At 43.0% G+C, this 18,283-nt stretch overlaps 1 protein-coding gene across 1 annotated transcript in view; it reads left to right on the top strand.

Annotated features, from left to right (window-relative positions):
• kcnk12 (potassium channel, subfamily K, member 12) overlaps window positions 1-17,875 on the top strand; it is a gene marked incomplete at both ends in the record, with an annotated part of 45,620 nt that extends 27,745 nt beyond the window's left edge. Inside the window, one exon of the mRNA XM_084076518.1 lies at window positions 16,977-17,875. Within this exon, the coding sequence (XP_083932644.1) occupies window positions 16,977-17,875 (899 nt within the window). The remainder of the gene's footprint in view (window positions 1-16,976) is intronic.
• Window positions 17,876-18,283: the final 408 nt, after the last annotated feature.

Here is an 18,283-nt window from a genome sequence, read left to right as displayed (position 1 = left end):
TGCAAAACATATTTTTTGACAGCACTCCTACAGATTTTGTCCAAAAATCACGCAAATCGGTACACAGTATCTCTGTAGTCATTAAACAAAATAGGTCTTTCAGATTTCTCATATTCCATCCTGATTGGCTAAAAATGTCTTCCAAAGTTTGCAGGACTGCTCCATTTTGAACAAAATGCCTCAAATCATGAACACAGCATGCAATTTCCGTGAAATGTTGCACGCTCATTCCCATTAGGCCGAGGAAGAACTACCATTTGAAAATGTTCAAATCAGCCTCATGGTGGCGCTATAACAGGCCTGTTTGTGTTTTTACCTATAATTGCACCGATCTGTGTAAAACTTTGTATGCACACTCCCTAGTGGTCAAGGAAAAACCTTTGCCCTAAATTTTTCACATCTACCTTTTATAGCGCCACCAGGAGGCCGACTTATGTAAAACACATTATTTTATACTACTCCTTCCAATTGTATCCAAATTTCACGCAAATCGGTACACATGATCTCTATAGTCATGTGATCAAGACGGATGTGTTTGATTTTTCATATGCCATACTGATTGGCTAAGATTGACATCTAAAGTTTGCATTATTGGCTTGTTTTGAACAAAATTCCGCAAATCATGAACGCACCGTCCAATTGCGCTCAAACTGTGCACGCACATTCACACTATGTTGAGGAACAAATGCCACACTTTTAACATTGGCCTGTTATAGCGCCACCAACAGGTCTAATTTAGCAAAACATGTTTTTAACAAAATGCCTCAAATCATGAATGCAGTCAGTGTCCGATTGTCGTGCAAGGCCTAAGAAGAAATGGCAGCCTTTTTATGCGGCCTATTATAGCGCCACCAGGAGGCCACAATAGCCTACCTGACCTGGCGGAGACCTGTGCTCCGAGGAGCACTTTTTCTAGTTTTTTAATCAATTACCCCATGGAGACTTGAATTCATGGATATTTTTTTGTTTTTGTCACATTCCTAAGCCAATAATTTGATGACCGGCAGCAGTTCCGGTAAGAGACACAAAGAGTCTCCTACCGAAACCACTGCCTATACCAGTCCGCTGGTCATCAAATTATTGGCTTAGGAATGGGACAAAAACAAAAAAATATCCATGGGGTGACTAATCAAAAGATTTTTTGGGGGTGAACTATCCCTTTAATGCCAACTACAGCCCATGTGTATTGAAGTGCATGGTGGTGCTTACTAATGGCGGGCATATACAATGTAGCCTGTGTGTATCAACAGGCTAGGTTTTGTATCCTGTGTTCTGCAACATTGTAGCATGCTCTCTCTCTCTCTCTCTCTCTCCATATCAACATGAGATACACAATTGGCAGCACAGTCTGTGTTTACACTCACTTCACGTGCCTATTATTGTCCAGTCTGCCAGTATCATCCTGGCAGCTCCTCAGCAGATGGTGTGTGGTTACTGCTTCAGTGGTCTGTGCAGACCCCCCCGCCACGCCACCCTGTGACTAATGATTTCCTGTTCGTCACAGAGACACAGCCTTCAGAGGAATAAGGCTTGCACTGCAATTTCACCCGTGGATCTTATCGGACCTTATCAGATGCTTTCTGTACCTGTGGACACAGTGGGGCTGCTGGCTTACATTTGACTCTGTTTGGCTTCATTTATTGTTTTGTTACACGGTTATTTGTGCCTTTTGCAACAGCTTTGATTTTTTTTTATGACAAAAGAACCCCTGCAAACCTTTGTTCTGTGTGTGTGTGTGTGTGTGTGTGTGTGTGTGTGTGTGTGTGTGTGTGTGTGTGTGTGTGTGTGTGTGTGCGTGCGCTTAATTGCGCAGTGGTGTAGTTAGTAAGTAACTAAGTACTGTACTTTATTACAGTTTTGAGGTATTTTTTCTTTACTGGAGTATTTCCAATTTTCAGTACTTTTACTTCTACTCCACTACATCTCAGAGGCAACAATGCGTTTTCTCAGTGGAGTGCTATAGACCCAAAATCCAGTGTACACAAGTCATCAAGGAATTGAAAAAATCCCAAAAAGGTAGCACATCCACAATTTCAAATCAATGGAGGACAAAGTACTCACATTTCCACTTTTTTATTGGGACACACCAATAAACGAACGCTTACGCGTTTCGGCTATGAGCCTTCATCAGAGCATTCATATCACATACTGTAGATTCAACTCACTTTATTATACAAAAGGTCAGAGTTCACCTACAGCTGAAACCTTAAGTCAATCACCAAGGTCCAATCACATGTATGCAAGAATGATGGCTGATTATAGGCAATTTCAGGCATATATAAAGTCCAATAAACACATCCAATAAACAGTGCGGGGGCATCAAAGACAGTCTTAACCCAAAAAGCATGTTAAGCTATAATCGTCATTCAGTCCATTGGGTGTCATCATAGTGTTGAGTGTGTGTATATCCACTGCATTTCTCTGTATTTCTCTGTGGGCCGGTTTCTTTAGAATATCACCCCCTCTGGGCATCACGACTTTCTCAAACGCACAGCATTTTAATGAAGAGAGTGAACCATGATGTGCTTCAGCATAATGTTTTGCAATTGCATGATCCATATTTCCTGTATGGATTGCAGTTCTGTGCTCTGATATTCTTTGTTCGAGGAGTCGTTTAGTTTGAGCCCTTACCTTGAGCTCAGTGAATACAGATTTGTGCTGTTCCTTTTGTTGCTTATTTCTGTTGACCTTATGGATATTACTTTAGTGTTAAAATGTCAACTCACAGCTAGGTTGTTAACCTAGCGTCATGGCCACAAACACTGAAGTTCATGATGAGATTTTGTTGAAAAGATGAGCCTGTAGACCTCTCATAATAGGCTCTATTCACAGCAGTCATATTATGAAGACATTCACAGGTGTTACCAATGACACTAATGAAGGCTCTGTTCCATTTAGTGTAGCACCGTGGTTTCCATGACCCCCATAACTCTGAGAGTGTACAAATGGAACCAAATGGACCCTTACGGGTCCATTTGGTTCCATTTGTACACTCTCAGAGTTACACATCTGTAAGGGGCCATTTGGAAGCCCATGAGGGTCCCTGGACCCCAACTGTAGACCCACTGGTGTAACAGAGTGTTTCCAGTGAGCCAACATGCACAATATCAGCACCCTGACTCTGTTTGACCAGAATGGAACAGAGCCTTCATTAGTATCATTGGTAACACCTGTGAAGGAAGTGATAATATGGCTGCTGTGAATAGAGCAGAGCTCTCTTATAATTTATTACCTATGAATGTAAGGCTTATTACAACTACCTTAGTATAAGTTACTGTACTTTGGACTTTGTTGGTAAAGGAATTAGGAAAGCATCAGATTTTTATACTTTGGCTATTCAAAAATAGCAGATCTACGAGCTTGTAGATCTGCTATTTTTGAAAAATCGTGAACATTTCTGCAAATCTTTGAATATATACATTTTTAAAGCAAACATTTGTAACTCAAACCTTTGCTTCTAGGGGGATCCCTGGAACAACATATTTTGAGATGGGCGTCCGTGGCCAAATACATAATCATTTTGGGGGTTGACATGAAAGTTTGAGAACCACTGCTGTAGAGGAATTGCCTGTCTCTCATCCAGTCTTTTGTTGGACTCTAACATGTTGGCTGCTGTGTTTTCCTACTTTATTTAGCGTGCTCACGTCACAGGTACTGTTGAATTGTATGTGCACACGTTCGGCCATCCGTGAAGATGGATTTACACTTTGTCAATACTAATCAGTGTGATCAATATCATGCCCAAAGGCAGGTTAAGTGTTTTCCTTTGTTGCGTTGTTACGTATACCGTATTACTACCGAGAACGCATCTGTGTCATTTTAAGATTTCTTTGGCTCTTCAAAAATAGCAGATATACAAGAAGCTCATAGCGCGCGCTATGAGCTTGTACATCTTCTATTTTTTGGGAAAATCTTGGAATATTTGTGCAAATATTTGAATATAAAAATATATACATTTTTAACACAAATCTTTTCTTCTGGGGGTCCCTGGAACAAAATATTTTGAGATGGGGGGGGTCCACGGACAAATACATATCATTTTGGGTGGTCCTTGACATGAAAAAAAGTTTGAGAACCACTGATATTATAGCAACATAACTTCTATTTTTAACTGTTAGGATTTAGAAGACATTAAGAAGAATCCCCAGAAGCAAAGATTTGAGTTACAAATGTTCGCTTTAAAAAATATATATATTCAAAGATTTTCACAAATGTAAAAAGAAAAATATAGCTGCAAGCAGCAATTAGCGGTTTCGAGAATAATGGCAGACTGGCAGACTGTGACAGAGTGGCAGACTGGCAGACTGGCAGACTTTGACAGAGTGGCAGACTGGCAGACTGGCAGACTGTGACAGAGTGGCAGACTGGCAGACTGTGACAGACTGTGGCAGACTGGCAGACTGGCAGACAGACAGACCGTGGCAGACTGGCAGACTGGCAGACAGACAGACAGACAGACAGACAGTGACAGAGTGGCAGACTGGCAGACTGTGACAGACTGGCAGACTGGCAGACTGTGACAGAGTGGCAGACAGACAAACAGACAGACTGTGACAGAGTGGCAGAGTGGCAGACTGGCAGACAGACAGACAGTGACAGAGTGGCACACTGGCAGACTGGCAGACAGACAGACTGTGGCAGACTGGCAGACAGACAGACAGTGACAGAGTGGCAGACTGGCAGACAGACAGACAGACTGTGACAGAGTGGCAGACTGGCAGACAGACAGACAGTGACAGAGTGGCAGACTGGCAGACAGACAGACAGTGACAGAGTGGCAGACTGGCAGACAGACAGACTGTGACAGAGTGACAGAGTGGCAGACTGGCAGACTGGCAGACAGACAGACAGACAGTGACAGAGTGGCAGACTGGCAGACAGACAGACAGTGACAGAGTGGCAGACTGGCAGACAGACAGACAGTGACAGAGTGGCAGAGAGAGAGAGAGAGAGAGAGAGAGAGAGAGAGAGAGAGAGAGAGAGAGAGAGAGAGAGAGAGAGAGAGAGAGAGAGAGAGAGAGAGAGAGAGAGAGAGAGAGAGAGAGAGAGAGAGAGAGAGAGAGAGAGAGAGAGAGAGAGAGAGAGAGAGAGAGAGAGAGAGAGAGAGGGAGAGGGAGGCAGTGAGAAAGAGAGGCAGTAAGAGAGAGAGCGAGAGAGAAGAAGTGAACATGCATTAATTAACAAAGTCATGATTTTTGTTCAGTAAATTATATTTGGACCGGTTAAATTGGGGTTTGACCCAGGGACCTATAGACTTGTGGGTAGACAGTGTAAAGGATAAGGATAATTCCAGGTCCGTTCATGAAAGTCCTTGCGGTCTTGTTTCCAATGAGGGCCTGTGAGCATTTAGGGGTTAAGAGTCTTGCTCAGGGACACATTTCATTTCATCGACACATTTGCTGGCCTGGCCTGGAATCGTACCTGGGGCAACCAGGGCCTCTGGCTCCCTAGGTGGGCTCACTAACCACTCAGCTATGGCCACAGTACAGACTGAGCCATTGGATAGACAGAATTGGATTTCATATGTGGTAAGTTATCATACAGCATGGGTTGCTTATTATATACATACAAGCTCATAACGCGTCACATTGTAGATCGGCTGTATGTGGTTACTGTAAGTGTTGTATTAATAATTACATCTGCAAAGTAACAAGTAACTAAAGCTGTCATCTGCTGTAATTGTAGTAGAGTAGAGTAGTAAAGTAAAAGTACCTAAAAATTGTACTGTGCATGTGGCAGGTGTGATTGGTGATGAGTGAGAGCAGATGAGAGGGGTGGATCCAATCCATGGGAATAGGGGGAATTCCAAATGATGATCACCATTGATTAAGCCATTGGGCCAACAGACCTGTACTAGTGAAAAGGGAGTTCACACACATGACACACTTTCACGCAAATTGCTCAGAAATCCTTGGTTTAAATGTTTTTCAAACTGCTCAATATATTTCGGAATGGAAACTAGTGGAAAATAGTCGATCTACAAGCTCACAACGCGTTGCTATCTAAAAAGGTGTGAGATTGTAGATCGGCTATTTTCACAAGAAAGTATGTCATACATAAAAAACAACTACTCTCAAAAGCATTTTGTGTTATTGTCTAAACATTGCACATGTCTGAATTAACAGGGTCATGTTTTGTACAATGCAATTTAAATGTGAACTGTAATAAGTGGGATTCGAACCAGGGACCTTCGGCACATGAGACTCACACTCTACTGGTGGAGCTATCCAATACACAGCCTTAGACAGTGAAAAGGGAGAATCCAACAAAACAAAACAAAAGCGCGAATGAAGTACGTCATACATTGAAAATAACTACTTTCAAGTATGCATTTCTCGTCATCTTTAACAATTGCACATGTATTCATTGATATAGTCATGTTGTGTGCAATGCAATTATAATTAAGTCTACCTGAGGTGGGGTTCGAACCGGCTACCCTATGGTTTCAAGGCAGATGATTAAGCGATCAAGCTATTGAACCAACACACCTGAACCTGTGAAAAAGGGCCTCAAACATGTATTTGACACAGTTTCATGCAAATTGCTCAGAAATCCTGGATTTAAATGTTTTTCAAACTGCTCAAAATTGCAGACAATCTAAGGGCAGAGCTTACTGGTCAAAGTGATACATGTGTTCCTCATGAGTCAAGGCACATGTGTAAGCAGGTTTAACGGCTGTCGGCCAAACGAGGCATGACTTTTGCCTGTTTAAAGTTTGCATTTTCAAAAAATTGCTATAGCGCCCCCCTTTGACCAATTGGAGTAAGATTGGTTTCAGTGATACTTGGAAGGACCCTCTACAATATTGCAAAGTGTCAAACAAATGTGAGTCTGCATGTATGTGTTAGGGGCAGATGAAAAATTAAAATAAAGCTGCAATTTTCATTGGCTTATAAAAGCTTAACGTTTTCACTTATGGAAAATCCGCTTGGTTACGTCTGTCGGCATTGGTCCAAAGTTCATGTGTATACAGTTTCGTACAGATTGCTCATAAATCCCAGGAGGAGTAGGATTTTTACTGCTTTTTACTGCTTTTCATAGAATTCGAAATGGTGGGAGATCTAAAGGTCAGAGGTCAAAAGTCAAACAGTGAAAGTTGTTAGGCATGAGGAGACGCATGTGTGTATCAAAGTTTCATGGCTGTAGGTGAAACAGGGCATGAGCTGTACCTGTTCAAAGTTGGCATTTTCAATTGAGTGCTACAGCGCCACCCTTTGGCCAATGGTTGTGAGTTTCGGGTTTTCGCCGTTTGGCATAGCCCTCTACCATATTGCCGAATTTCATAAAAAGTGACCAGGCGGTTAGGCCAGAACTGGCAAAAACGGCGGAAGAATAATAATAGTGAAAGTGTAGAGATGTAATAGCTTTCGAAGCCTGATGGCTCTCGAAACCTAATGACTCAGATGCGTTCCTTGTTGTCTTGCCAAATGAAATATTGCTTCAACATTCGAAGAGTTGGATCAGTTTCTCTGCAGTAATATATTGCATTTTATATCCTGAAATACAACATTCCATCAATGTTTTAGAAACTCGCAGTGAAAGTGCGAGCGTGGGAGGAAGGCCAGACAAGCAGTGAAATGCACAGCATTAATTAAATGCATCAGCCTTTCCACTTGTTCGGTGCTCTGTCACACTGCAAAGTCATTCAGAAGTAGAATTTAATGAGCACCACCAAGTCTTGACTGTGCAATCGGTCTCATTGTTGTTGAGTCACACAGGGCTTAACATTTAACACTATATGCTTGCCTAGAAGCTACTGTACAGTCCCTGCTGATTCTCTGCTAGGCCCATGTGCGTTTGTCTTTCCTTTGCTTGGGGACCATTACAGTATTGTCATCTGTGTGTGGTTAACAGAGAGGTCCTCTGTTACTGATGTTTGGCACTTTATAGCAGTTTGCACAGTTGTATTTTGCATAATTAATAGTCATGATTTTAAGTATTTATTGAATGATAATCATGAGGGGCAAGTGCAATGTGTAATAGGTATGAGTGCGATAAGAGAACAAGGGCAATATTTTTGAAAAGTGCAATATAGGGAATGTGAGGTGATTATTGAAAGCTTAACATGTCCCTGTAAGTTGTGCTGCGCTGTGGCCAGTGTAATTGGGCTGGACCAAGTCAGACGGGCACAGGGAGGGTTGTAGTGTGTATTTGGAATTGCTAGGGATATGTAATGTTGTAGTATGAGAATCATTATTGGTGAAGTTCATGGAGTTTTAATAGATGTTATGAAAGTTAATGTTATCTGTATCTATGTATGTGTATTATTCGGTTATCTACCCCTTGACATGGTGGAGTCCAAACTAATTGCCTCCAGCAGCAGCTGAGTATAAAAGGCTGCCAGCAATACATATAATCAGTTGGTGGTAGGATGAGAGCTGGACACAACCCGTGTGGAGAGCTTCCTGTGTTCATGTATTTTTTGTATTGTCGGTGAACAATCAGAATAAATACACCTTTTTGGTTGCACCGTATCAAGGCCTCTGTACTAACTCCAACCGCTAAAGGGGTCATTCCTCACAGTGTGGTAACCAATGGATAATTCCATCACTTCCCTCCCTTCCCTGACACCCTGGCCAACACTCTTTGCGTCCTGTTACTGTATAGACTCTTCTGCCTCCTGGCTCACAAACTGTGGAATGACCTCCCCCCTCTCAGTCAGTACCGCAGACTCTCTCCCCATGTTCTACCACAGTCTGAAAACTCACCTCTTCAGATTCCACCTCGGCCCCCAAATACTTTGTATTCCTTGTATCACTTCTTAATTGCCCATTGTTTTGATAGATGCTTGTTTGCTCTTTGCAGATGTATGTTGGTTACTTTATTCAGATACACATACTATTTGCTTGTTATATTCAGTTTAGTGAGTACAGTATGTAGTTTAGACCAGGGGTCTTCAACGTTTTCAGGCCAAGGACCCCCTAGCTGAGAGAGAGATGAAGCAGGGACCCCCTCTATATTGTATAAAATTGTGTTTCAGATAAACCTTTGCTGCTCTTTTTTCCCTCTACACCTATAACTCTTTGCCAAAAATAGCCGATCGACCAGCTCACAACGCCTCGCAGCACGAGGTGTTTGTGAGCTTGTAGATCTGCTATTTTTGGCTAAAGTTCTCCTCAGAAAAGGGATGCTAGTGTTCAAGTGGTTAATGTAAAAAAAATAATCATATCACATAAAAGATTTGGCGGACCCCCTGTAGTAACTCTGAGGACCCTCTAGGGGTCCCGGACCCCCTGTTGAAGACCCCTAGACAGATCCTATAGCAGGTTTTATGTTTACCTGGTGTCCTAGTACAGTAGCACTTCATTGTTTATTTCTTTGCAGTCTGTTTACCTGACCATTTACCAGTGTTAGGGTTCATGCCATGTATTCCGATCTTGCATTTCGTAAGTCACTCTGGTATAAGAGTGACTGCTAAATGCCTAAATTGTAAATTGTAATTGTACTTTCCCTCTGGTTGAGTCTCTAGTAGTGTAATTATGTGAGCAGCTATCATTAGCCATTAGAGCGCATAATATCATTTCACTGTTGAGTTGCTTATTCTTCATTTGATATCAACGACTAAATATTCCCCCACGGCTCTGACAGGATTGGATTAGCTCATATATTTCCTGCCTTATCAGGTTCTGTGGAATTACAGTAAGTGACTCATCTTGGCTGGACCAGAATGGAGAGATCAAGGGACAACTTCCTTCAATGAGGGCAGCAGCAATTAGTGCCCATTCGTCTGGACAAGCTGGCCTTCAATGTCCGACAAGTCCTAACCTTTAACCCACTAAGACCGGGAAAGCATCTGTGTTGTTTTTTTTAGTTTACTTTGTCTGAAGCTTGTAGATCTGCTATTTTTTTTGAAAAATCTTGATAATTTGTGCAAATCTTTGATTTGAATCTATTTGAATCTTGATAATATGTGTTTTCTCTTAAAGCGAACATTTGTAACTCAAATCTTTGCTTCTGGGTGATTCTGCAAATGTCTTCTGAATCATAACAGTTTTTTGAAAAAACGTATAACTTAAAAAAGCTATAATCAACTTTTTTTATGTCAGGGACCCCCAAAATGATATGTATTTGGCCGCGGATCCCCATCTAAAAATATGTTGTTCCAGGGACCGCCCAGAAGCAAAGATTTGAGTTAAAAATGTTCGCTTAAAAATAAATAAATATATATATATATTCAAAGATTTGCACTCATTTTCACGATGTTTCTAAGATTAGCAGATCTACAAGAGTGCCGCGCTACGAGCTTGTAGATCTGCTATTTTTGAATAGCCCAAAGAAATCAAAAAATGACACAGATGCGTCGGTCTTAATGACTTAATGTAAGGTTTCATAATCTCATTGCAGCCAATTAGGTGTCTCCAGTGTAGAGATAGAGCCATGCAACGCTCGACTCTCTTGGTTCTGGGCTCTGCCTGTCCTTTGCTTTCCATTAGAGTTGTGTTGGTCCCTAATGGATCTTGACGCAGTGGTCTGGAGTAATGGCTTTGAAACGCTACGCTGAATCGATGCCTGGTGTTTTTCCTCTCTTAGCTAATTTAGCTTGGTAATAAGAGACGGTACAGAGGTCCTTTCCCTCTCCTCGTACAGAGCAGATTTAATCTGGCCTGCCCCGTCCTTCAGAGAGGGGTCAGGCTGCTTAATTAATTAACGATGAAACACGTACTGAAGACGTGATTTCAATGGAGGACTTCATTTGGGTGACTCCACTGCTCACCGTTCTCCTGTCCGCCTGTTGTCTTGCTAATTGTCACAGTGCATTGCCTGTCATGAATCACTTAAGGCCTATAATACTATACCAATGGTTCTCAAAGTGGGTTCCGGAGACCCCCAGGGGTCATTGAGGGGTTTCCAGGGGGTTCCCAGCTAAATAAACAAATGGACCCTTGCTGGTTCTTGAGAGTGTAGGCTACAAATGGAACAAAATCGGTTTGGTTCCGTTTGTACACTCTCATTAGTGGGCGTCCGTGGCCTAATGCATATCAAACTGGCGGTCCTTGAAATTAAAATGTTTTAGAACTACTGCACTATGCTATGGTGTGATTCAAGACTAGATAAGGTGGTGATGAGGAGGTCATGCACACGCATGGAAGAGAGACAGGTAATTCCTCTCTACAGCACCGGTTCTCCAACCTTTTCATGTCAAGGACCACCCAAAATGATATGTATTTGGCAGCGGACCCCCCCATCTCAAAATGTGTATAAAAAAATAATAGCAGATCTACAAGCCCGTAGCACGGCACCGAGTGCTGCGCTACGATGTTTGCGCTGTACATTTGATATGCCAGGGACCCCCCATAAGAGATTTTTACGGCTCTAGCAGTGATTCTCAACCATTTTAATTTCAAGGACCCCCAGTTTGACATGCATTAGGCTACGGACCCCCATTTAATGGCCTTTCTATCTCTGGGACCACAATTTATATTGTAAAATGTAAATTGCCCTTGTTCATTTAACTGTAACTCTGAGAGTGTACAAATGGAACCAAATGGACCCTAACGGGTCCATTTGGTTCCATTTGGTTCCATTTGGACACTCTCAGAGCTACAGACCCATAAAGGTCCATTTGGTTCCTAACTATCTATCATTTAGCTGGGGACCCCCTGGAACTCCCTCAAGGAGCCCTGGGGGTCCCCGGACCCCACTTTGAGAACCAATTCTGTACAGTACGTCACGTGCACACATAGAAGAGAGGGCGGTTATTTTCTCTTCATGTATATTATAACAATCTATCACAATCACCCTCTGATCTAAATGACTCGGAGTGTCAACAGAGAACTCACATGAGAGTGGTTCTTCAATCCGCAAGATAAGGTCAAAAGAGCCATTTTGTGCATCATAATGGAACTGTTGTCTGGATCGTGATGTGCTTTATTACCTGAAACTGAAGGGTTGGTTACGGAGACGCTGCGCTGGGAGGGAACAGGGAAAAGGGAAAGCATGCCTTTAATGCTCTGACAAGACAGAAATGGAGGCTTTGCAATGATGGAAAAATCAATTAACCTTGGCATGGAAGTGAACTCGTTGATCTCTCAGCACGCTTTTATTTGTGGACAAATATACCATCCTCTGGCCTGTGACCAGAGAGGGCTGTGTGTGTGTGTGTGTGTGTGTGTGTGTGTGTGTGTGTGTGTGTGTGTGTGTGTGTGTGTGTGTGTGTGTGTGTGTGTGTGTGTGTGTGTGTGTGTGTGTGTGTGTGTGTGTGTGTGTGTGTGTGTGTGTGTGTGTGTCTCTTCTGCTACTCTATATCTAGATTATTATCAATCACATAGATAGCTTGTGTGTGTGTGTGTGTGTGTGTGTGTGTGTGTGTGTGTGTGTGTGTGTGTGTGTGTGTGTGTGTGTGTGTGTGTGTGTGTGTGTGTGTGTGTGTGTGTGTGTGTGTGTGTGTGTGTGTGTGTGTGCCTGCACTTTGTCACCTGTGAAGATCACTTTCACAGATCTCAGGGAAAGTGTCGTATTCAGGGGTTGAGAAGGTTATTCAGTCAACAAAAGTTGTGTCTCCTGAATTGGAATTTCTTCAAGCTCTGAAACCAGCATCTTGAGGGCATCCAATCTCATTGGCTTAACACATTGACTGGCAGGAATTAGTTAATTAATTAGTCCGCCTTGCCAGTGGTTTTACCTTATTTTGACGATCCGCAGAGACCCACGGAAGCCACGATGTGGACACGGATGTAAACAAAAGCTGTCTGGGGGGAGGGGGAGGGTCTCTTCTATCCACCGGAACAAAACAAAAACATTTTAACTTCCGTTCTGTTGTTATCAGCAGTTGAATATGGCTCGTTTTCACCAAAAAAACATAGTCTGGGAGAAGAAATCCGAGCTAGATGTGTTTTTATAAATCTCAAAACATTGGAGTCAACAGAGTTTTTTTTGGGGGATTACGTCATTTCCTCTTCTATCATTCTCTCGCGGTCAAGGGATCATTCATAGGCTGGCGAAGAGCGCCCTCTAGCGTAATCACTAAAATCATGTTTTTTTTTTTAACCCATTGAGACCTGAAGCTGATTCTACATGTCTCCTAAATCTCAACAGCATTCTGAAAAACGTATGTTTCTATATCAGTGGTGCTCAATCTTTTTCATGTCAAGGGCCCCCAAAATTATATGTATTTGGCCGCGGACCCCCATCAAAATATTTTGTTCCAGGGACCCCCAGAAGCAAAGATTTGAGTTAAAAATGTTCACTTTAAAAATATATCTATTCAAAGATTTGCACACATTTTCACAAATTTTCAAAAATAGCAGATCTACAAGCTCGTAGCGCGGCACTCGGTGCCGCGCTATTAGCTTGTATATCTGCTATTTTTGAATAGCCCAAAGTGTAAAATAATGCTTTTGAGCTCAAATCTAAAAATGACACAGTTCTAGGTCGAACGCATATATGCATCCTTGGTGGTGAAGTGTTTGATTTGAAAGAACACTTATATGCGTCCTTGGCAGGCAATTAACTGCCCTCCCCGATCTTAACCACCCTAAACCCATGGCTAAATGTAACCATTTCTAACCTAATGCCTTTTTTATAGCCTTACCTAAACTGAAATATCTGAGCACAAAGCCGATAGAACGCACGTTGTACCTGAATTCAGGTCTGCATGCTCGGCTCAGGATGTTCACGCAATGCATTGTGGGTTTGATACCGCTGGTTTAGTAGCCACTTACTTGAACATAATGTCCACAAAAGATGAGCAACTAAAATGAGCATTCGTGTGTGCATTCCTTGATGTGCACATGTTTTCATTGATGTGCACGTGTTTTCATTGATGTGCACGTGTTTTCATTGATGTGCTCATGTTTTCATAATACTGTATTGTTGTCTGTACTGTGCTGTTCTGATTATGAGAAAATATTCCCTCAGTTTCTACTTTAAAATCCCATTTAACTCGGAAGAATGCACAAATGGCACCAAATGGACGAGAGTCCATCTGGTCCCATTTGTACACACACTTTAGTTCAATTAGCACTACGTTTTTTTTACTGGGCATTTTTGTTTTCTAGCATTGGGGCTGCAGGGATTCATTTCCATAAACCAACAGTATTTTTTGGATCATATCCATTATGTATATGCAATCTGTTCATCAAAAAGACATGGAGCTAAGAAATAATGATGTAAAAAATATGTATCGTATTTATCATCATTTGTCATCTTTTTGTTTATCATTCCATAACAATGATTTCTTGCCGTACTGTATCTGCAAAAGCAGCACTATGTAACATTCCTCTTCTACCCCGGATTTGAACCTGGTTTCCTGCTTAAGTGCAGATTGTTTTACCATTGAGCTAATAGAGCCGGCCTGCTTGCTCAGGGGATAAATTTAATCTTGACCATCAGGTCAAAGTTTGTGTCAGATCCTGTGTCTACAGTTAGGTGAGACATGACCTTTGACACAATCTAAATGTCTCAATAGAAGAGCAGGGAGACAAAATACAACCACCCCAATTGTATAAGTTATATTGTAATATTGTAATACTATTACATGGTGAAGCTTTAATGTGGCTTTTAATGAGATTCTCACTCACTAACGCTGGCATCAGGGTCAGACATACAGCTGCCAGTCAGTCTCGCCTCTGTGACTTTCCTCTGGATTAAGACATGTTCACTCCACATGCAGCAGAACCCACCTATCTTCTAAAGCCTCAGTTATCTGAGATCTGCCTGGACCGCTGGCGTAGCTGCACCTAGGCTCAGTGTAGCCTGACAGCGTGTCGCTAGCCTGAGACCAGACGAATCTGCCAGTGCAAAAAAAAATTGCCCTCTGCGATTTGGGCCTGGCACCGCTCCGTTGTGAATCCATTTCTTGCTCCCGAAGTCTGGGGTGACTAATCAGGGCCCAGTATTCAAATATGGGAGACTGTAATTGGTAGTTGGTTGTAGGTCTAACCAATTGCGTCAAGAGCCATTGTTTTGATCCCGCCCCCTTGGAAAAAAAACGTCCTCATAGAAGCACCAGACTCATATCCACGGAGTGATATAGTCTGGCTACGCAAGGCTAGTGTGTCGCAGGTTTGAGTCCCGATCCCGACGGCCTTTGCTGCATGTCACTCTCCATCTCTTTCCCCATTTCCTGTCATCCTGTCTTGTCAATAAAGGCATTAAAGCCCCCCCCCCCAAAAAAAAAGAAAGCTCAGGTTGTGTTGCTCTGCGGCACGTTCTGAGCTTGTGTAACTCGGCCTTAATGCTCCACTCATAACCTCTCCTTCAACTCACACACTTTAAGCCACATCACACCTCCATGTCATGTATTTTCAGCCAGACAGTACTGTATATCTTTGCACATCCCTGTCATCATTATCCGCCCAAAAATAACCTTGTGTCCCATTTTATATCCAGAAATATTATGCTGTTGTCTACACTTCAGTGTAAAATGAATAACAATGCCATGTTACATAAAATCATTAGCTCTTCACTGGAGACCCATGCTGTCATCAGTAACATAATTATTGTTAAACAGAGTTTTGACCACTTGTCGTGTCGTGGGAAGTTCAACCCTCTACTTGTCATCACAGACAGTGTTAGAGATTAAAGAGTGTTGACAAATTGATTATTATCATGCCTCTATAGTAGGCAACCTCCTAATTAGGGAATATTTGTATATTGAATATTAAATCATGAAATATGATGGAAAGGGAAGAATCAATGGTTTTTTAATGTATTTCACAAAGGATACAAAAGCAGACTATTTGAACAATTTACTCATAGTATACTTTGCAGTTTAAACATTAGTAGCCTACAGCAAATACAAGCCCAAGTTAACATGATACTGCTGGGTGTTTTCTCTTCACATTTGGATACACGGATTGATAAACCTCTGACAATGGAACCAGGTCCACTTTAATGTTGTTGGATATGTGTCTTTATAGCCGTTATAAAAATGTATTTCTTCCTTTTATTCTCTGTTTTTCGACAATGATGAAGTACGTCTAGGTTTCCAAATGTGGAAAAAGCCCGCTGACAGCATCCAGTGAGAAAAAATAACCTTAAAGCTTCAATTCACACATTTTATGTCCTCTCCTGTCTGAGAGAGGTAACTGGAACTGTTAACACCTGCTTCGAACGTGGGTCTCTCGCATGGGAGCCCAGACATCTACCGTTCCATCTTGGAGGGAATCCCCGGTTGTCCCGGGGTCGATATTGAGCTTATGAACTTTGGTAGAGCTACTTGTCAACCAGTAGGTTTCTTACCCGACACCAACGTCTAACTTTCTCAGTGGAAGCATAGGGAGACTCCAACCACTGCAGATGTAGACTTCTAGTTATATCGTATTAACATACTCTACCATACAGATTGGTTAAATAACATGTTTTCATTCAAATAAGTTTGGGATTGCAGCTTAAAACCTAAATGATGCGTAGCCATACACTCGAGAGGTTTCATTACCTCTCATTACTATGTGACTATATACAGTGTCATGCAAGACCCATACGACATACACTGCGTGGCAATCAGCTGACCAATTGGGCGGGTTATTCAAGCTCACCTAAATCTGCGTTTCTTCCGCTTTGTGTGTTCTGGTTTGTTGTCATGTGGCTGTTTGCTCCCACCACCACCCCAGCACCACCAGTGGGCTCTGCTATTGGTTCTGTTCCCCATGGGGGGTTGTTATTGTCTATCTCCCTGCTATTAATGATGGTTGTGTAATTGTGCTGAGCAGGGAGAACATGTTTGCAGAGCCTGAACGCCAAGATAAAATATTACATCCACACTTGTATTCTCATTCTATAATATTGGTTCAATCTATTCGTGAGTTATCTGACTGAAATGTCATTTCAGCAAAACTGAAATGAGACGTATAGATTCCTCTCCAATTATTTATTTATTGCTGTCAACGTTTCGATCAATGTATATCTCCATCGGGACTTTGAAAAGTCCTGATAAAGATCTACATTGACCGAAACGTTGCCAGCAATAAATACAAGCATTAACCTCTACTTCAGAGCGTTCCAACTCTTTAATCCCTGTCCCTGTTCCTCTGCAGGTTTCGGGATGTCCACTCCCGTGACGGTGGCCGGGAAGGTGTTCCTGATCTTCTACGGCTTGCTGGGCTGCGCGGCCACCATCCTCTTCTTTAACCTCTTCCTGGAGCGCATCATCACCCTGCTGGCGGTGGTGATGAAGGCCGTGCGGGAGCGGCGGATCAGGAACAGCGGCATCCTCCCGCCGGGCATCCGCCACGACTTCTCCGCCTACAGCTTCCCCGGCTGGAAGCCGTCGGTGTACCACGTGATGCTCATCCTCGGCCTGTCCGCCATCACCGTCTCCTGCTGCGCCGCCGCCATGTACACGCCCGTGGAGGGCTGGGCGTACCTGGACTCGCTCTACTTCTGCTTCGTCACGTTCAGCACCATCGGCTTCGGGGACTTTGTGAGCAGCCAGAACGCCGCCTACGGCTACCAGAGCCTCTACCGGCTGGCCAACTTCTTCTTCCTGCTGATGGGCGTGTGCTGCATCTACTCGCTCTTCAACGTCATATCCATCGTCATCAAGCAGGTGCTCAACTGGATGCTGGAGAAGATGAGCTGCCTGTTCTGCCAGCGCTGCAACAAGGCCAGCGCCTTCCTGAGCCGCCGCAACGCCATCCGGCCGGGCTCCAAGAGCCGCCAGGGGGCGCGCTCGGGTCAGGACTCTGACGGACCTATCGACAGCGACACGGAGGGAGGGGGAGGACGCAGGCTGTCGGGCGAGATGATCTCCATGAAGGAGCTCACGGCCTCCAACAAGGTGTCCCTGGCGCTCATGCAGAAGCAGCTCTCGGACTCGGCCAACGGATATCCCAGGACAGTGTGTGGAAGCTCTCGCCATAACGGCTTTTCCGGAGGAGTCGGCGCCCTTGGTATTATGAACAACAGGCTGGCAGAGACCAGTAACTCCAGGTAGAGGAAGCTGTGTGTTTGAAAGACGTTTGAGGAAGGGAAACAGCAGGAAGCTGTTTTACCCTGCATGAAATAACACCTGAGGTCACTTCTCATGGACAAAGACAGGGTTTTTTTGACAATGGATTCTCAGTATCACTCTTGATGTGCATGATATGCATGACTTTTTCGAACGTATTGGTTGATATTGATGAGCCGTGGTGGTGATTATGATGATGATGATGATGATGATGGTGATAATGGTGGTGGTGGTGAGAGAATCTAAACCTGTACCTTCTTTATTACGTCATGTGACACGACTTGAAAACACGGAGGCCATAGTCCTGTTTTTTTCCTATTCTTAAATCGATACCAACCTAGAACAAAATTACTGAGAACACAGTGTTATTTATTGTGCATCAGATGTAGTCAG

Source organism: Gymnoscopelus microlampas (assembly GCF_963454915.1).
Source record: "Gymnoscopelus microlampas genome assembly, chromosome: 13".
In the NCBI taxonomy this organism is placed as follows: Eukaryota; Metazoa; Chordata; class Actinopteri; order Myctophiformes; family Myctophidae; genus Gymnoscopelus; species Gymnoscopelus microlampas.
The sequence above is the reverse complement of the archived record's forward strand: the minus strand, read 5'-3'. Positions and strand labels throughout refer to the sequence as shown.